Source organism: Leuresthes tenuis, unplaced genomic scaffold (assembly GCF_036924035.1).
Source record: "Leuresthes tenuis unplaced genomic scaffold, fLeuTen1.0.hap1 SCAF_8, whole genome shotgun sequence".
NCBI lineage: Eukaryota > Metazoa > Chordata > Actinopteri > Atheriniformes > Atherinopsidae > Leuresthes > Leuresthes tenuis.
In genome coordinates this window covers 16055114-16076711 of record NW_027325362.1, presented here as the reverse complement: position 1 = coordinate 16076711, position 21598 = coordinate 16055114, and the positions used below count along the sequence as shown (strand labels likewise).

Here is a 21598-nt window from a genome sequence, read left to right as displayed (position 1 = left end):
ACAGATGGAATGTGTAATCATAATATGTGTGACAAGTTGCACCTTCTGTAGGATCACGTATCACACGTATCAAATTGGAGTTAACCACCAGAAGAATACAATTTATTTTTAGTTAGTTTTGTGTGTATAGCTGTTATATATTTGCACCCTGTGCTTTTTTTGCATTATTTCTGCCATCACAGAAGTGTCAATGAAGGGCCCCGTAACTTGAGTTATCTGTTGATTGTAATAGAAGAGCTGTGAGTTGGCTTTCCTTCTGTATTATGTTTTAGGTGACAAATGGAAACCCTCAATCATAAACTTAACACTTACTTTGAATCATGGATTGGTCCCAGAGGTAAGATGATAAAATCCACTGCAAAAAAAAAAACCTGTGTCATTCATCCCTTGCACTACTTTTTCTCTTTTTCTTCTCCTGCTAACCTCTCTTGTCTGATTCACCTTGAAGGTCGTCCTATTCATCTCTTTATCTCCACGTTTCAGATAAGCGGGTGCAGGGAATGCTGCTGCTCGACAACTACCCACCAACCTTTGCACTCACAGTGATGTACCTCCTGATCGTGTGGATTGGGCCCAAGTACATGAAACACAGGCAGCCATATTCCTGCAGAGCCCTCATGGTGCTCTACAATCTGGGCATGATGCTCTTATCCTTCAATGAGGTAAACAGACGCTCAGTAATGAGAGATGTGTTCAAATGCACAAAAACAATCAGTGCTATGATATATTGCATGCACAGAATATGCAGTATGAATGTAGAGATAACTGACATGGACCAGATTTAGATATTCTCTATGTTTGTATTCACAAGGTTGAAAATGATAATGTCCTTAAAGGGTTGGCCTCAGTCTCTCTGTTCCCAGATAAACTTCACTCAGAATAAGCGAAAGCTTTGAGGCCACAATATGTGTTAAATCCAGAACATATTGGGCAAAGTAAAAAAAAAAGATTTCTTCCACATTTCAGTTCCAGTAGTCTTGTCTCAAGCTGATGTAGGCGCAGAAAGAAAACTCTACACAATCACTACAAACACACATTTTGAGTTTTGCCTTTTCTTTGCTCTACAATTGTCTTTAGAAATAAAACTTTACTGCAAAGAAAGCAGAGTCTGTAGAGGGTTGGATTAAAGAGACTCGTTAATGTCGACTAATTGGCAAAACTTAGACAGGAGCAAGTTGCTTTTGATACAGAGGCTTTTGTGTCCTTCCTCTGCATATATTACAGTACATACCTAATGCTTCAGATAGCAGCTGCGCACATTTATGAATGTGCTACATTATCATTTATAACTGTAGGTATCCCTGATACAGAGACAGAATCAGTCAGGATCTAATGACTTTTGTTTGTCTTTTTTTTCTTTGCCGCTTAAATTCTTAATATTTTTACGAAAGGCATGGATGTGTTCCCATAGATTTGTGCAGCACATGATGTGATCTCTCAATATGGACACAGGAAGCCAAGTTGCAATGAAAATATAGTTCATTTTATGTAGTTACTGTTAAGAAAATGAATAAACTGATGCACAAAAACAGAAGATTTACCTAATATGAAATCATAAAACTATAGAATCATTTAGAATAAAAATTACAAAATTAATTTAGAAGAAAAGTGTAAATATGAAAAGCTATGTGACGTGGAAATCAAACCGCACACCCAGGTAATATGAAAGTGGGATAGCACTTAAGATTTTATTCGGGGAAAGATCTTGTAAGGGAGTGTTCCCACATCATGAAGCTTGATAGTGTGGGAAAAGTTAAAGAAATTACATTGTTATTTCATTCCCTGAAAACAGTTACAACCTGTGATGTGGTTTCCATTGTTTCAGGCAGTACAGAAGCAAAAACAAGATACAGAAAAATTGGCCAGGGCAATATACAGATGATTCTGAGGGTATCTCAGAGAACTAGCTGGCAACAAAGTGTATATTTTGCACTCCTCTAAGGATTTATAGGATTGTATGTGCCATACCATTTTGTGGCAAAGTTGCTTTTGCTCTTATTCAAAACTAAATAAGCACATTTCTCAGATAATCAAACCATTCTGTTAAATATGATGCTAAGGCCAGTAAACTGTTAGCTTAGCCTAGCACAAAGACTGGAAACAGAGGGAACAGCTATGTCTGAAATTGATTAAATTTATGATGTTCAAATCAACATGACTTATTTAATCAGTTTCAATCTGTTTTATAACTGAAATCAATTGTAAAAAAAAATAATAATAATCATGCTTTTGTCATATGATGTATTTCCTTTTCTTGCTGAGCTTTATATGCTCCATGACTCAGCTGGATCCTGACAGATTAATTGTTTCAGTCATCAGATCCCTCATATACCCTCACAGACATGAGCACAGCTCACTATTGCTTCCTTGAAAAATGTTCTTTTTATGAACAGCTGACAGTGATATATGGAATGGATTTTTGCTAAGTTAAAACTGAAGTGTCAAAATTTGATTTGAATAGTGATTTAGATAGTGAGCATCTGCTGTTTTTTTAAACTCGGATTACAAAGATGTCAGAACCAGACGTGGTGTGTCTGTGCATATTTAAGTCTAAAGTGTCTGTGCTCTCTCCCCACTCAGCTGGCAGAACAATCATCCTGTCTTTCCCGCTGCATTGCGTAAAGTGAACTTTGGGCTGTTTGATCCATTAAACATTGTACTCTGACAATTTGGCCTTGGGGTGGACTTTTAGCAGTGCCCAGTTGATATCACCTACTGTGAATCAAAGTACAGAGCAGGCCTCTACTCTCTGTCAACTTGGCAAATCACAGTAGATAATCAAACGAAAATTTTGTTTAGCTCTATGCTCACTACAGTCAGTAGGTTTGATCAAATAAAAAAAAGCAGAGAGGTGTGTCTGTGTGCACAAAATTAAAGAATTGATATTTTATTCATGTAGAAATCTTTATTCTGTTGCTCATTGTAATTGAAGATTGTTCTTTCAACCATTTATCACCAATCTCAATCCAATAATGGTCAGCTATTTTTAAAAGCTGATCTTTAGTGTACTGACTGAGAAAGTGATCAGAAGGAGAGTGAAAAATCTTATCCACCGAAGCCATTTTCAAAACCCTGGTTTAAGGTATGAATTAAGCAAACAGTACGATACACAATATATTTCCGCAATTGCTTTATGTAAACCAACAATTAGGGAAACCAAAAATCATAAAGAGAGTTTCCCCCCTAACCTTACTTAACAGAAAACTTACCTTACTAACTCTGCCCTAGTCTTCTGGCAGTCACATATGGGGGGTACTTATGCACGTTAAACCAGTGGAGTGAAGAAAACAACCAGAAACTGGCCACTTCCCACAGCCACGGAGATGCTCCCGAGCTTTGTTCTACCCACGTTCACCACCGGCCAAGAATGGAGAAACGTGAACCCTCTAAACAGGATTCACCCCTTTTCCTATCTGGGTTAAAACTCTTAAATCAATGGTTCTCCCCTGCCAGTTCACACAAAAGAAAATATATATATCAACTTAGTGAATGAAAACAATCAAAAGGACCACCATTTGCTTCCTTAACCAGTCACAAAACCTCAAACCAGTCATACATGTGTGATTCTCCCAACAATAGCAACAGTAACCAAAACAGAGTGGCAACTTGAAACTCACAAACTGACTGAAACTCATTAAATAGTAAGTCCAAATTCACTTCACAGGGTTTCCAAAAAGTAGGTTGACGAGCCTCCATTTTGTCATGACCAGGCTCATGAGGCATGACAAAAAGGGAGAACACACACTTCTTAAGTAACTTTAAATTTATTCATAAGTACAGCCCAAAACACCCTAATAAAGAGTCTGTAATCTGTAAAGTCAGTAATGTATGCAAGGTTGTACGTAAGTGAGGTGTGGTTATGATAAAACAAAGAAACACAAACCCAAACAAACCAAAAATGGTCAGAGAGAGAGAGAAATGAGGAGCCAGATAAATAACCTGGGCCCAGACTGCCCAGGTGTATGTCATCAGGTCCTCAGCTCCACCCGGCTACCTGAAATGAGCCTCTAACAAAAAACAAAGGACGACCAGAAGAGAGAGCGGGGGTCGTCACACCTGTTTAACCGAGCAAATAGGGTAGTAAGAACATTAGTTTTTTATTTGGACATGATAAACATAGTAAAATGTTATCAAAGAGAGGGAAAACGATCACAAGTGAAACTGCAGAAGTACCAGGAGGCAACATAGCGGATGCTCGAGACAGTTACAAATATCTAAGGGTCGCACAGACAAATAGGAACCATGACTGCAAGGAAGTCAGCCTCAAACAAGTACCTACAACGAATAAAGAAGAATAAAGTCTGATTCATCAACACATATGCCTTGTCAGCTATCTGATACTCTGCTTGTATACTAACCAAGCCAAAGAATGAGATACAAGTAACTGATATCAAGACAAGAAAGTTCCTCACAGTGTATGGGGGTTACCCCAAGTCCAGCATCCTGAGACTGAGGGGAAGGAGGGAGCCTGGCAGCCACTATCCAGATAAAAACAACTTATAAGTGAGACAAATTTCCGAATGAATGCCTCAGGCAGAAGGAACCCAGTGAGGGGGAAGAAGGAAGAGGAGAAACCCCTCCAGCATGAGCACGAGCATGAAGAAGAGGCTGATAATGAGGAGTCCTACCAGTGGCTAGAAAAAGCTGGTCTGAAATACAGTACTAAGTCACTAATCAGGGCAGCACAAGAAGAGGTGTGGAGAACAAGAGTTACAGAGATGGAGTCTGCCACACCAGATAGGACCCCAGGAGCAGGTCTCTGAGCCAGTCCAGCACATAGTAGCAGGGTGTCAGATGCAGACAAGTACAGCATACATGGAACACTGTAAACAGGTGGTGGGAATGGGATGGAAGTACCAAAGTCAAAGTGGAAGATGCCTCCAAGGTTGGTGGAGAATTACAGCTGAGACCCTGTGGGACTTCCAGATCCAGACTGATAAACTGGTGATGGCTTTTCAGGCGGACATTGTGGCGCTGGACAAACTACAGAAGAAGGCAGAAGTGATAGATGTAGCAATTCCAAATGACAGCAACACCAAGAAGACAGCATACAGGAAGATTGAAAAATACAAAGGACTGAAAGAGGAACTGGAAAATATGTGGGATGTGAAGACAACCACAGCTGTTAAACCGTGACTGTAATACAGGCAGCCTTGTCAAAGTGGCTGCTGTCGAACAATGTTTGTCGATTACCTGTGAACGTTTATCATCTAATTGATTCATTCATCAACAAAGACAATGAGAATATTGTCTTTTTAAATTCAGCCATTTTTTTTGCTATGGAGCAGTTATCCTTCGTTAGCTTTCATTTCAACAAAGTACAACAGACAACAGCTACAAACAATATATATCGGCTCTATTAAGGGATTTTCATGGAAAATCCAAAATAGGTCAAGCATCAGTTCAACACCAAAGCATTTAACAATAACACACACACACACACACACAAAGATACCAATCCATCATCTATCTGAATTGCTTTGTCTGCAGCTTGTTACCACTGTGTGGCATGGTGTCTACAACTTCCTCTGCCAGAACACACGGTGCACGGGAGGTGGATAATAAGGTCAGGAATACACTGTTTCTCTTTCTGATTGTCTTTTACATCGTTTTTCTTTTACCTGCGATTGCAACTTTGATATGATGGCTTTACAAAAAAAAAAAAATCAAACAAACATCGTTTCCACTTTAGTTTGTTCTTGGCAGTAAGGCAGCCAGAAGTCATGTCATTTTAATGAAAATGTCGGTTCAGTTTTTTCCCATTTATTTCAGAGAACATCTGCAAATCCCAGCAGATAAGCTATAAAGGCAGGGAGCCAGTTTAATCTGATCCATGTCACCACGATGACTCTCTTTAGTGTCCCTGTTGAGCTCTGCAGTGCAGGTGAAAACTAGGCCCACAGAGAGCGGTGCATGACTTTGCATTTCTGCAGGGATTAAACAGAAAGCATTATGTGGCTTTGCTAAACATAGTAAACTCCAACTGGACTTCTAATAGTATTCATATTGTGCCGTGGGTGTGTGTGTATACATTTTCTATATGCCAGCTGTGAACAGTGATGTATTCCTATCTCTGCCTCTCAGCCATTTTTGCCATTCGACCGTACTTTTGGTGGAAGAGGTACATCACACTGTTACAGCTGGTAGGCTCACTTCTTCAAGTTTACTTTCTTCCCACTGATGGATGAATCAGATTCTTTACTTGAGTACAGGTAGCACTACTGCAGTGTGATAAATAGTTGCAAGGAGTTTGAATGTTCATGAGCCATCTGCAGAAATATGACCCAAAACCTAACCAGATTTTCACACAAGCTCTACATGTAGATAAAGAGAACCTAATCAAAACAATTAGACAAAAAAAAGTCAAGTACTTTTTCATGTGCATATGACGCTATTTGTACGTCAGTTAGTCACTGTCCACATATGTGTGTTGTTTCCTCCACAGATCCAATTCTTTTTAGTCATTTTCCAAACGATGTGTGCAGTCATATGGCCATGTGGCTTCCCCATGGGATGGCTTTACACCCAAATAAGTTACATGTTCATGTTTATCATCTTTTTCTCTAACTACCACATTCAGGTGAGTTGTTTTTATAGCTTAAACCTTTTCTTAATAAGTCAAATGTTTTTTTAAGACTTTCCCCCTCTGCAAAATGTGCCCATGTGGCATTTGTTCATGTAATCAGATACTGCTCCAATGAATACGCTTGAAAGAGTATGCATGTGTAGAGGCCAGGTGTTAATTATTTTTATGTTTTGTTTTGGTGCTTTTGAGTCACCACCTGGGATACATATAATATTTTAATAATTCAGAGACGACCCTCTTGTTAATATTTTAACGATCGTGTCCTTGCTCTGATCGATGCTGATAATTAGAAAAGAAATATCTCAAGAAATATGACAAATACATTTTTTTGTCACTAGTGCATGACAATAATGCCTTTTTAAAAGGGCTGTGTAATATATGTTTGATTTATGTTTAAAACAGAAGGAACTGGGTCAAAGTTCACCTGATTTTCTTTCAGGTGAGGACAAACTTCAGTGCTCTCTAGTGGATCATCTGTGTGTAGCAGACACATTCTCTGAATTGACTCAAAGATGCTGTGTTACATTATAGATAGAAATGTGAACATTAACCTTATTCGGCTTTCAGTTATAACATTATATACCCTCTGCATCTTTTTGTCTCACACAGGCTTACAGGAAGAACAGTGCCTCTCGGAGGAAGGAGCATCAGGATGACTCTCCTTGCATCCACATTATGGACATGTTCAATTAGAACTCCATCAATGAAGCACCCTGCAACTAAACAGCAGAGGGAACGTTGACTTTTGAGAAACTGGCCCTAACTACGTTTACATAGACAAACGTGTCTTCAGCCTCACTGAAATCACTCTGATTAGAGATCCAAACCTGTTTACATGGACACTAATAGAGATTTGGTGAGATGTGTTTACATGCCTCAAAGCCTTTAATCCGAATAAAACTCCACTGACCTGTGAGAAGCCTGACAGCTAAATAAAAGAAGAAGGGAAAAGATGTACTTCTTGATTTAATTGTCAAAATTGCATTAATTCATTAAAAGGAAAATATCACAGTGGGGACATAGTGTAGCCTTCAGATGTATTTTTCATTTCTGTCTATCCTTCCAATGAAGCAATGATAGTCCTCCTTCTTCTGCTGTCAAGTGAACAGAAGAAGAGTGAAAGTGGATCTGTACTGCTCAGGTCTGTCTTTTCCCTCAGCCAAAGACTCGCGTCAGTTATAAAGTCAATTATACTGTACATGACAGGATGCTGCCTCCGGTTTTCACATGCATGCGCGCTGTTTTGGTGTTACTGTGGAAACCGTAGCTCATCTGCAATTTCATGAAGACTCAAAGTCCCGGTGTCATCTTTTTTTGATCGCGACTATAGTTGCAACACACATTGGGTCACCTCCTGGCTGTAACCGTGCTGCAGGGCAGCGGGCCAACAGTCTGTGTGTTCCTCCCTCTCTTTTCCACTGAGCGACAAGGCAGCACATTGTGCTCAGACCGGGACAGCCAGCCAAGGTTACACAGTCGTTTTCTCACCCCATCTCAAAAGGTAGGCAGGCACACAGCCGCATCTCCTCATCCACCTCTCAGCATTTTCCTACTTCTTCCAACAACAACACCACCGCACGCCTGGAGACATTTATGGTGAGGCTTTTTTCTTTTTTTTTTTTCTGTACTATTTGAAATATTGCAGCGCACATGACGTCTAAAGTGAGCACGCGATGAGTTCGTGTGATGCTGAAGCGGTGACATCCACTGTTACTGTGGTCTGGTTGCCGCTTGGTGTTTTTGATCAGTCCCTCCCAGGAAGTTTTGGTGTAAAGATAAAACAGCGTCCGTTTTGCGATCGGCTCACTCTGATTCACTTGTACAGTTCTGAGCGTAAAAGTGCAGTTCAGGTGTTCACGTGTGACCCTGGTGAAAAAACTGCTGTTACACAATACTGTGCAGCAAAGAGGCGACGGGACCCAGATTTTGTACAATATCTCCACGAATTTATATTCCTGGTTACCCCGTGGAAGCTCTGAGGTAGCCGCGCTGCATCATTTTGTTGAGCGCTTTATTCTCTGTTTAACGGATGGTTCTCGGCAATGTGACTAACTTTGCGGTGCTCTTGTTGTGGAAATCTTTGCCTTTAGTTCCCGGCTGATGATGTTCTCAAATAGCTGTTATCGAATACCTGCAGAGCAATTAGATCTAAGTTTTTGTAAACGTGTAAAATAACAGAATAACATAATAAATTCTGTTAGTCATTATTGCTTCCAAATTTGTTTCCTGTACATAATGTGCGACTAGAGGTACGGTCCCAGTGTTCAGATTTAGTGTTGAGTGGGATGTCATCATTTGATACCAGAAGAGGGCCATGGTGCATTCAGTCCTCTGTCCTTGATCAAAAAAGTAGGTTTGTTGAAGATGAAAGTTGTAACTTTTCTATGAAATAAATGACCATGTGGAAGCAAAACTCACAACCCACCCACCCACAAACACACACACACACACACACTCATCTCCTAGTACATGTTCCTACACCGTCCAAAACTGGTTCTGACTTAAACACCATCAGTTACCGTGATGAACACCAACGGTAATGTTGACCAGGGTGCAGATGATACATTAGTGTTTTAAAGTGATCAAGCATGTTTCTGTGTTTTCAGTACAAACTGATGAAATTGAATGACAGCATGCTCTCCTGTTATGGGTCATCGTGCTCCGATTAAGGCCTTGCAGATTATCATGTTCTGGTGCTGCCTAATGCATCTCTGATAATGAGAGCAAGGATATTACTGAACTGCAGTTGATCAGAATAAGCCATGTTTTGTATGGATGAATGCAGCTGACAGTAGCTATTTGGGACCGAAGCAGCAGTTCAGCATACAGAGTTTTACTTTTTCTTTTTTTTTTTAGTCATATGTTCATGTTATATGATCGTATGCAGACTTATCTGAGATGCTTTAAAGTTACCATGAAACGTTTTATTAGAGTGCATTTTGCTTCCACGAACAGCATATGTGTGATTGCAGAAAAACAAAAGGTCAAGAGGCCACTGCCTCCTGAGAAGCCCACTGTGCTCTGATTGGTCGGCTTCACTGGCCTGAGTAAGCACCGCCCATCATTCCATATCAGCTGTGCTGAAATGTATTGGAAAGTATTGAGCTAGATTCAAAGTCAGTTAGTGTAGGATGAGTCTACACTTTTCTGCTTATCTCTTAACCTATTTTTGAGGCTCTTGTTCAAATCAGATTTATTTGTCATACTCATTCATGCCTTCACATAGAGGACATACGACATATATTTCACAACCTTTGAAATGGATAAATGAAGGCATTCAAAGAGGGAGATATGTCTCTTGATAATTTTTTTTTTTCAGCTGTACATGCAGGTGTAAATGCAGTCAACAATTAACTGTTAACCTTAATGTATATCTAAGAAACATGTTAGCGGAAGTAAACAATATAGGTTTCTGTGCTTGCAAGGATGCTTGAAAGGAAGCAGCAGGCTCATGCAAACAGCGTAAACTCAATACTTGTCAGGTTCACCATAAGAAACCTGATGCTGGGATTTGTGTAGCTTTTGCTCGACAATGTGAATATTGTATTCACAACTTTATCTAAAAGTACATATGAAAGTAAGTTAATATTGTAGAGTTTTCAAGCACCCACAACTCTGGATAGGATCAAGTGGGAACAGAGAGCAGATGGATGTGTGCATGTCTACCTGATATTATGCGGATGTAATTGTTGTCATTGTTCATTTATGGCTTTATTCTTATATGGAAAAACATCCTGCCCGACATCCATGCTCTTGTGTAAATAGGCTTCTGTTTTGTTTTGCTGATATGTTCTGATAGTCTCAAACAATCTGTATTATATTGCAGATTACTGATACCGTCTGTGAAAAACATATTACTTATCCTTGCTCTATATTACAGCGGAAGAACATTTGTTTTGCGGGCAGTTCAAGGAGCAGGTCTTAAGATCAGTTGTACCAAACACTTCAGACGTATGTTTGAAAGAGTCACAAAGGACTGACAACCATTCTGGTACGACAGCTTTGAATTATTGATTTCTGTTCCATATCGACAACTGGCCATGAATGAGCGACATGCTGCATTTGAGGAGGATTGAAGCTTTAATCCAGTTTAGCTATTTTATTGCCAATCAATTACATAGTGCTTTCTTCGAGGATTTAAGTCAGTAAACCGATGTGGTGTTGAAGTGTCTAAAACATATTAAGAGTCGCTCTCAGTGCTTAAGAGTTGCCAACACTGCAGCACGTGTTATTTCCATTTGATTGTTCAGAGAAGCTGCAGGTTGTCCCCAGTTCGATGCTATTTGTTTCTGCAGTGATTGTGTTTGCTGAAAACAGTGTATGGGGTATCAATACTGGCCTTTTTTTAGCATTAACTCTTCCTTAGGCTCTGATCCAAATTACACTCAGAAAAAGTTTGTTTGGAATGTTCTAATTAGGATTTATTAATGGTATTTAATCATAAAGTGAATGTAGTGTGAGAGATGTGAGTTTTCCTTCTGCATTCTCTTTTTAGGTAACAAATGGAGACCTTCAATCATAATCTCAATACCTTCTTTGAATCATGGATGGGTCCCAGAGGTAAGATGATGCAAAATGCACTACAAAGAGCCTAAGTCATTCATTAGTTGCACTACACTTCTCTCCTCTATTTCACATTGATGGTCGTCCTTATTCATCTCTCTATCTCCCCTGTTTCAGATAAGCGGGTGCAGGGAATGCTGCTGCTCGACAACTACCCACCAACCTTTGCACTCACAGTGATGTACCTCCTGATCGTGTGGATTGGGCCCAAGTACATGAAACACAGGCAGCCATATTCCTGCAGAGCCCTCATGGTGCTCTACAATCTAGGCGTCACACTTTTGTCCTTCTACATGTTCTATGAGGTAAGCGGATGCTCAGTACTGAGAAATGCGTTGAGATGATACAAAATAATCATTGCAATGTTTCAGTGGAGACAAATTTGAAGAGAAACTTGGAACATATTTGGAACAGATGGAACAGATTTAGATATGCTGTATGTGTGTGTATTTAGAAGGTTGGAAACTACATTCGGGTTCCGGTTCAATCTCAGGCTCAGGCTCTCGTTTAAAATACATGTTAAAATGTTAGTCCGACCAAAAGTCATTAAAAAAAAATAGGTGCCTAATTCCAGAAAATGTCATTGAAAATCTGCTCATTAGGACTACATGTCATCTTGCGATATGTTAAAGTCTTTCTAGACTGTTGCTCTGCTTTCATAAAATCCTGATTTTCTAGCTGCTTTGTCATCAGACAAAAACCACTAATAAAGTGGCTTAAAGACGCCGTTGTGAGGTGAATTCGGCTCTACTTGTACGTACAATGACCTCCCACAGAGAAAGTTAGAAGTCATAGATTGTCTTGAATGTTTTCACACATGGCGTTGATGCCACGGGACACGTTTCAATCAAATACCATGATTTTCTTCAAACGTTTTCCATTACATCAGGTTTAACCTTTTTTTCTGCTTAAATTTATTGTCTCTTAGCTACGGGTATTGACTACTGTACTTTTATTACGCTCAGGGATGTGTTCACGTAGCTGTTATCAGTGCAAGAAGAGAGAGCTTAAATCATTTGAGTAACAAAGAAAGAATTGCTAAAGGTAGACAAGTAACAGTGAAAACCCATTTTACATCAGAAAGTTCCTGCAGTTAAATGTGAGGTAGTGAAATGCTTTGTTGCACGTGGGTAGATTTTTATTTACCTATGAGGAAATCATGGACAAATAACTAAAACAAACTAAAAATGACTCAACGTTGTTGGTATGTCGAATTGTGTGTCAATATTAAACCACCCTCATGGAGGATAGAAGAAAAAAAGAAAAAAAAAAAGAAACTGGAGAGTCTATAAGGGAGTGTTCCAACACTATCAAGCTTGACAGTGAGGGAAAAGCTCAAGAAATGAGAAGGACAGAGTTGTTTATGCATGGTTACAAGCTGTGATGTGATTTTAATGATTTCATGCAGTACAGGAGGCAACAACAAGCCAGTGCAAGGCAAAATAATCCAAATGACCTTTCCATCTTTCCATCTTGTATGTTTCACAGTATCACAGCTTTGAATACAAGGATGGGAACCGCCACAAAGTAAATATTTTCCAGCACACTGTGGTTTAAAGCGAAGTGTTTCATTTGCTCTAATTTGAGATAATTTCCCATATAGTCAGTGTTTCTTGAAATACGGTGTCAAAGCCAAGAAACCTTTGAAAACTTGAAACAGGAGGTCACAGCTAGTCTGTCTAAGAGTAACGGAAAGAAAGACCCATTTACCTGCATATCAGAAGCTCACCGGCTGACGTGACTTATTATTGCTAAAATGTAGTGTAAAAAATACACACCTTCCCTTCTTTTTCTTGCTAAACTTTTTACGGAAACATGACGAGACACGTGGCAGGGATATTAATCTTTTCATCTAACTGACAGTGTCATCTAACTGGCATCTTGCTGAAAGCTGTCTGTGAGGACAATGCTATCGGGCAGTGAGAGGGACTCAGCTGGATGATGACCGGCTCATTGTTTCAGTCATCAAATCCCTCATATACCCTCACAGACATGAGCCCAGCTCGCTATTGTTTGCCTGGAAAATGTTCCTTTTATGAACAGCTGACTAAGTATCCGGAAACAATAGATGGGGAAGAGCTGACGTGAATTGCTGATTAAGTTATAGCAGCAGTGTCAAAACCTAATTTATCTGCGATAGTGAGCATCTGCTGTATTGTACCCTGCGATAACAAAGATGTCAGAACCAGATGTAGTGTGTCTGTGCTCTATTTCCCATTCAAGCTTATTGTCTTTCCCTCTGCATTGCGTAAGGCCTCAGTGAATTGCGGGCCGTTTGATTCACTAATTCCTGTACTCTGACAGCCCTGCCATGGGGTGAACTTTTGGCGTTGCAAAATCAATGTCACCTGATGTCAAAGTACAGCGCGAGTTCTCTGCTCTCTGTCATCGTGCCAGCTCAAATTGGAAGACGACAGTCATTAATTTTATTTTTTTTAGTAGGTTTGATGACAGGGTATATTCAGCTCCTGGGAGATGACATCTTTGCGTCCATAATTAAAGTTTCTTAATGTGAAAAAAAGGAAGCAATCTTCATTCTGTTGCCGATTCTAAAGTGAAGGCAGCGTTTTGGCTCTGACATCAGTTTGGCCGGCCTTTAACAGCAGCGGATGAAGAGGGTGGATCTGTCATGAGTTGGTGACCCAGGAATTATACCCTCTGTGTGCAATACGTATTTGCGGAAACTTTACTATTAAGTCACTGTTTTAATTAGTTTTAAATCCTGGTCACCATGGAACAGATGCAGGCTTAGAGTTTCAAAGGGGTTTTTTCTGTTCTTTCACTGCTCCCAAGACATTTTTTTTTACACAACATCACAATTAACCTGCAGCATGTTCATTTAATGAAACACCCAACTTTAATTAGAGGCATATCTCGTCACGCTTTATCGGTGTCACAGTGACAGGAAGTAGTGTATTAAGATTAAGATCAGATTCATTATCATGAATAAATGCATACACACAAAATTTGTCCTCTGCTTTTAACCCATCCAGGTTGGCACCTGTTGATACACACATGCACAGGGGACACACACTCATAGAGACAGATGCCATACACTGGAGCGGTAGGCAGCCATTCACAGCGCATCGGGGGTACGGTGCCTTGCTCAAGGGCACCTTGGCCGTGACAAGGAAGTGGCCAATCTTTTTGAGTGGCATGAGTGGGAATCAAACCGCCAACCACTGAGCCACGGCCGCCCCGTGACCAGTTTGGTGACAGACCAACATACTTTCTATCAATGGAAGTGCTCATGTGTGGTTTTATTAGCCAAAGGGAAGCAAACCACTTGAGTTTACCTTTTTTCATTGTTTTTGAGACCGCTGTGTCTTTGTGTCGCTTTTGTGTTGATCTAAATGGCTTTTTTTGCAGCTCGTTACCATTGTGCGGCACAGTGACTACAAGTTCCTCTGCCAGAACACATACAGTGCACCCGAAGTGGATAATAAGGTCAGATATTCAGTCTTACTCCTTCTGATTATTCATTACATTGTATACTTTTTTTCTGTGAGTGCATCTTCTATGTGAGTTCACATATCTTGATGTTTGTTACAGACCAGCAGCCAAAATGCGCATCAGCTCGCACATCATATCAGTGGATAGACAACTCCTGTTTTATCTGCCACTGACAAATACACAGCCTGTTCGGATTTTTCAGAGCAGTTTTCTTAAATGGACCGGTGGCAGACTATTACACAGTCTTTTGCCGTAAAATCTGATCGATATCTTGCTTTTTGTTTTCATTTTAAAGTCTCATGAGAGAGCTCTTCCACAGTCATTACACGCGAGGCAAAGTTGTGGTTATTTCTAACACCTACATTCACTGTGAAAATTGATGATGAGAAACATCAGTATTACGCTATGAAGTCTCTGTGAGATCATTTGCTTTGCTTTATGGTAAATTATGTGGCCTCTTATTCGGTTTCCATCTCATATCAGGGTTACATTTCTATAAAAACTTAACAAATGAGTGACTTTGTGCAGTGAGAATGTGCACATTCTTCCTATGAATGTATCAACTTTGACAGATAATCTTTGTGTGTCTTTGTGCATTGTTTATGCATCTGGCCCAGGGAGTCAGTTTAATCCGATTCATGTCACCACGATGACTCTCTTTAGTGTCCCTGTTGAGCTCTGCAGTGCAGGTGAAAACTAGGCCCACACAGTGAGATGTGTATGACTTTACATTTCTGCAACGATTAAACAGAAAGCTTAATCAATGTGGCTTTGCTACAGACAGTCAACTCCTCCTGGACTGGACATTCTTGTTCACACTTTTGCTCACTATGCTTTGCTGTGCCTCCTTCCAGATCATAAAAGTCCTGTGGTGGTACTACTTCTCCAAGCTCGTCGAGTTCATGGACACCTTTTTCTTTATACTACGAAAGAATGATTACCAGATCACATTTCTCCACGTGTACCACCATGCTAGCATGCTGAATATTTGGTGGTTTGTAATGAACTGGATACCGTGTGGCCACAGTGAGTGTTTTTCAGTTTTCACTTTTTGGCATCGCAGTGATAATTCAGGCGCTCCCGTGTTAAACCAGTTTGTCCTAAAAGCAGCCTGTTTCACCTCCAAAGTCTAAAAGGACACAAAGTGACACACACTGACCTGAACACTGCTGCAGAGTGGAACAAATGTAGTACACTCCCAATAAGCAGTATCATAAAATAGCACAGGGTATAGCTTTATTATCCTCAGAGTCTCCTTGAAAGCAGTGTTTTTTTTACCCGTGTTACTTTGTTTTTTGTTACTCTACTGTTTGATCATTGCGCTGCTGAATTCCAGTTATTGTTTGCGATAGATGAATAACTTCCTGTGTTTCTCTACTCTGTGTCCTCAGCATACTTCGGGGCCTCCATAAACAGCTTAGTCCACGTTGTGATGTATTCTTATTACTGCCTCTCAGCCATTCCTGCCATCCGGCCGTACCTTTGGTGGAAAAAGTACATCACACTGTTACAGCTGGTAGGCTCACATCCTTCACTTTACTTTACTTCCCGTGACGGATTAAAAACATTCCTTACTTGAAGAAAATGAAGCTCTAAATTTAGATGATAATAACCTAATTATCAAAATTTCTCACGCTGTGAGCTTGCCTCTCGAGTCAGTGTTTGCATGTGTTTCCCTCACAGATCCAGTTTTTTTTAACCATGTGCCAGACGGCGTGTGCAGTCGTATGGCCATGTGGCTTCCCCATAAGATGGCTGTGCTTCCAAATAAGTTACATGTCCACGTTCGTGGTCCTTTTCTCAAACTTCTACTTTCAGGTATGTTGTTTTTACAAGCAAACCAAATTTTTTGGGGGTCTTCAACTACAAGTTTTGAAGCGACTGTAACCCGGTTGATCAGTACATAAACTACAGTGAACAATGGAAGCTCTGCTTCTAAATGACCTCAAGCATGCTGTTACTCTATAAATAGCAATGTGAAAGTTAACCTTATTTGGTTTTCGGTAATAACATTACGTTCCCTCTGCCTCTCTTTGTCTCACAAAGACTTACAAGAAGCACAGTGCTTCTCGAAGGAAGGAGCAACAAAATGGCTCCTCTGCATCCACAAATGGCCATGCAAATGGGACGCCATCGATGGAGCGTACTGCACCCAAGAAGCTGAGGGTGGATTGACATTTGAGAAACCGTTGCCATGTTCTCACTGTAGCGTGTTAGCTAATGCTGCAAGGAAGTGTATGTATCTTCCTCTAGAATAGTCTAGCTCACACTTCAGATGAAATAAGCCATAGCCACATATAGTTTTTTCAGAATTTTGTTTTGCACACATCGCTACTCATAGTATTAAATTGATGTAATTTTAAGAGTATTATAGTATTGTTGACACTGTACAGTATGCCTTCCTCACCTTTTAGAGTTAATTCATTTCAGAACGCAAATGTCTTTCTTGCTACCAGCGGACAAACAAACATTTATACTCAGTGATGCTTTTCACAATGAAGGTCCAAAGATGAACGATCGACTGTGTTGGCAGATAAAGATTTTATTACACAATATGGCTTCGATTTAAGGGACAATTTGAAATTACGCAGCTCTTACTGTGGTTACGGCGGTAATAGTTATGGTGTAACTATGTTACATGTGTTGGCTTTATCTCAGCCCTGCCTGTGCAGTTGCATAACCCAAAATTTTGTTCTCAGTAGTACTGTCAGTGATTTCTACCAACAGCACGAAACAGCAGAAAATGGCATTTTGCATTTGCAGAGCAGGATCTCAAGTTTGAAATGTTTAGCCATTCGATGATAACCAAAGTGTAGTGCGCTGCGTAGACTAGGATTTATATTTTTTAAAAAGTTCAAGCTCCGGTGTGAGAGATCGGTTGTGTTTTTATGAGTACAATGAAAACTCAGCTCCTCTTAATGTAAGTATTACAAAAAATGAGTTTGTTCTCTCACGCTGTGTAATATACCTGTCAAAGCTTTAACAGCTTAGATGTATTCAACTGAATAAGGATGCCCGTTAGGTCTTTAGTGCAGTTACTTACCAATAAATATTTAGATATCTAAATTAGGAAGTTAATATGATCAAACTAAACAATTCAGTGCTAAACAAGTAAAAGCACATTACATTTAAATACATTTCACTAAATACTTTATGATGAGTGATATCAAAGCTCTTTTTTTTCCCCCATTACACACAGTGGTGCCTGAAAGTTTATATTTCTGTATGAATATGACCCAATACCTGAAACGTCAGATTTTTGCACAAGTTCCAAAATATATACGGAGAACCCAGTGAAACAAAATTGTAGTTTGTCATTTAATTTTCTAAGTCCAATAATACATAAACCTAAGAGTCTTAAGTAATGACACCTTTGCTTTCCATGTCTGATGCGAAACCTTTATGCTGGAATGACGTTTTTCACATTCACAATGACTAATGCCCTCTCAGTGCTTCAGTAAACCGTGAAGGTAAACCAGCATGAACAGTAGCTTTATCTTCCCAAGTTGAATGCAGATTGTGAAAAAGATCTATATCTTAATTTATCCAGTGACTTTGGATTGATAAGTCCTGAAAACCAGCTACGGGTACGTTTCCCCACACGAACCCCTCCATTAAGGTCCTTCCAAAACATTTCTATGGCATTAAGGTCAGGACTTTAATCATCCTTTAGTAGAATGACTTGTATAGCTCAAGTTTTTTTTTTTGTTTTGTTCTCTTACATTGGGATTGACTCACTCTCTGGTGAAATTAATTCCATAGACAAATTCAGATCTGGCATTTTCTTTTATAACGTGCCACTATAATTTGTATTTCTTTGTTTAATTATGGCAGTCCCAGACGCACAGATACAGTGCTGTTTAATACACAGATTGTTACACTCCTTTCTCTTGAAATGATGTTAGGCAACCACTCCTGGAGGGTAACAATGGACTTGCAAGAACTTTCCCACAATCTCATTTTCTCACATTCTCTCTGACTGGAAATAAGTAGAGTCCAAACTCCAAAGATGGTTTTTAAATATTTTTTTTTGTCCTTTCTGAAGTCTCTAGAAATGTTATTCGTGCCATAACAGCTTTCACCAATGTGTCAGAAGGATCAGACTGAACCTGCACACACCTGATTAACAAAGGCTGAATCTTACCTTTGAAATCATTTCTTAACCCAAACCCACCCAAATGATACTTCTGAATACATATGGGGGAAAATTTCCTCAAAAAATATCCAGGTGTAATAACATTTTGGTTTTATTTGTTTTATTGTTTTCTCTTTATGTACTTAAAGAACTTGAGTAGAGAGCTGATTGTATTTAAGGTCATAATTAAGTTACAGAGTGAAAGAACTTTCAAACACCAATGTAAACAGGGTGCCTTCTGGATCCGCTAATTTGGTTTCTAATATTGCATTTTTCATATTTTCAGACAAATATATGTCAGACTTAGAATCTTGTGCCTGAATCTCTATTTTTCCTCAGTCATATTTATTAAATGTACCAAATGATCATTTCTAACTAATCGAACAGGCTAAACACAAAACACTGAAGATGATTTTTGATACCTTGAAAATTTAGTATTTGACACTCATGCTGACTTAGAATGGAAAAAAGTGGATCAGTTCATTATTAATGTATGTAGTGTATGAAGCAACATAAAGCTAGCGTATCATAAAAGCTGAAGTGAAAGAGTCATCCTGGCTCTGTCAGAGACTATCAAATCTGTTACAAAAACCTCCAAAGCTCACTTTAGATTTGATAAGTTCAGACAAAACCAGACTGGCTGTTTCCAGTCATAATGTTAAGCGCAGCTAGCTAGCTTGTAGCATACAGAACTTAGCATAGAAGAATGTTGAACCACACCTTAGACAAACACTACATCTTTTCCAAAGTTTTAACTGTTTCTGTGATTAAGGGAGTAGTTTTTGTGATTGAAAATGGATTCACATTTTTGGTCATTCAACTACATGTTTTTTTGTTTTTGCTCATATTTTCTTTGACCTTCACAATAAATGCTGGAAGAGAGAAAAAAAAAAGCTAAATTCTATGGAGCTGCATTTCTCTCCCATGCTGAATCAATGTAATGAGAGAAGTTCCCCAAATATGTAGACCTCAATTTACTGTTTAAATCTGAATGGTTAAAAGCGCATATTTCTCTGTTCAGTGAATCTGGGCTGATAACACAGCAGCACACATGAACCATATCTACTTGGTATCTGGTTTTTGTTTTATTCCCAGCTAAACATGGTAGAAGTAGCACTGATTTACACCTTAACTGATAAAGGCCAAGGAAGCATACAGGAATGTAATGTGATATACATTTTCTAAACTGTTTGAATTAATGTGTATATATAGATATGAACAGATATATTTTCTGAAATCTTGGGTAAATATGGGTTCATGTTCTGTGACTATGTTTTTCTCACTGTAACACATTAAAAAGAAACTGTGATTGCAAACCTTGTTCTAAAATGATTTGAATTCCTTAGAGATGTTATAGAAAGTGGTTTGAGGAGATAGATGATCTGTTAAAGGTAAAATTTTAGATTTTGCTCCTCTTTTTCGGGGGGGGGAGAAGAATCTTTGACAATACACACACATATATATATATATATATATATATATATATATATACTGCTCCCAACACTTTCAGCTTCTTAGGCCAATATTTCCCTCATTTTTAGATTTTTAGCATATAACAGTTTAGTTTGGCATAGTCAGGGCGAGGGTCAAGCAAAAAAGCCCAGTCAAAACATCCATCCAGTGATCTATGTTGAGTCACCAATCCACTTTCACTCCTCTGAGCCCTTTTCCACTTAAGTGGTACTGCTCTGATCTCCTACACATGAGCACTGTATGCAGAGTTGATACACTAAAGCACAGTGAGTTACACACGGCTGGTATTTGTAACACAGTGCAACTGTTTGTGAGCTTTGATGGCATATCTGCTGGCCAGCCATTGTTCGAATAATGCCTTACTGAGTTTTAGAGGCCACGGCCTGAGGGAGTCGAGGAGGGAGGGGTGCAGTGTCCTGGTTTGTCCCTGAAAACAGCAGTAGAGTCTATATATAGATATAAAGATCAGGTATTACATCAGAATTTAATAAATGGAGGCTAAACTTTTGGATTTTCTAATCCTGTTTGAAATCTCAAAGTGTTGATTTGTTCAGGTGGTAAAACACTATTTAAACATGTTTTTTGTTTTTTTATTTCAAGTTGGAATTAGAAATAATGTAACTGATAACCATAACATGGACCATAGAAAACCTGACTTCTTCTAATTCATATGTTACAGTGTCAGACATTCAACATAGCAAACCCCGACGTAATCCTTGAAAGCCAACAGATCAGGGTTCGGACTGCTTTGAAACGTTAGGTTTCTCTAAACCTGATCTGACGGAAACGGGTGAAATAATGGCTTCTTAATCACAGCAGGACACGATGGTTGCACATAATATTCTGAAACTGCAGCTTTGTTGCAAAAAAATCTACATTGCTGCTGTCGTCTCAGTCTGTGATGTCAGTTTTAGCCACTTGGGTTTCAAAGTGCTGGGCGAGGAGTAGGCAACAAACATTTAGGGAAAATGTGTAGCGATGTAGACGTTAGCCTAAACTAGCATAAAGAGAAGGTGGAAATAACAAAACATCATTTAGTTTGATTGTGAACAATGTATGAATAGTTTCTATTAGTGAGTAATTAGAATTAAAAATGAATAAACCACACCCACTCATGCTAACTCTTGAACCTGAGAGCAGCAGCAAGGTGCAGGTGTTATAAAAGGATATTCTTAAAAGTACAAATATTCTAAACGGGGCATTGTTATTCTATCATCCCTCTCTTCTATGTCGATCGAATGTTTGTGCGTGAATGGCTCATGTTTATCAATGTATTGCGTCTCTATTTTTTTTTAACGAGCAGCATTTTAGGAACAGGAAGCAGTTTCAGCTCTAAAATATTTCATATTTAGTTTAGATTGGAGGATAAGCCAATCTGTATCTGTAAT

General features: G+C 39.2%; 1 protein-coding gene and 1 pseudogene across 1 annotated transcript; both read left to right on the top strand.

Moving 5' to 3' along the window:
* The first annotated feature begins 279 nt into the window (after positions 1 to 279).
* Positions 280 to 7279, top strand: LOC140313509 (very long chain fatty acid elongase 5-like; annotated as a pseudogene).
* A 639-nt stretch (positions 7280 to 7918) lies between these two features.
* Positions 7919 to 20053, top strand: elovl5 (ELOVL fatty acid elongase 5). Its single transcript, XM_072391098.1, has 8 exons — positions 7919 to 8182; positions 11082 to 11146; positions 11267 to 11454; positions 14519 to 14596; positions 15457 to 15628; positions 15994 to 16118; positions 16286 to 16420; positions 16649 to 20053. The coding sequence occupies exons 2-8, from the start codon at positions 11089 to 11091 to the stop codon at positions 16775 to 16777; spliced, it is 885 nt and encodes a 294-aa protein (XP_072247199.1). The 5' UTR covers positions 7919 to 8182; positions 11082 to 11088; the 3' UTR covers positions 16778 to 20053.
* Positions 20054 to 21598: the final 1545 nt, after the last annotated feature.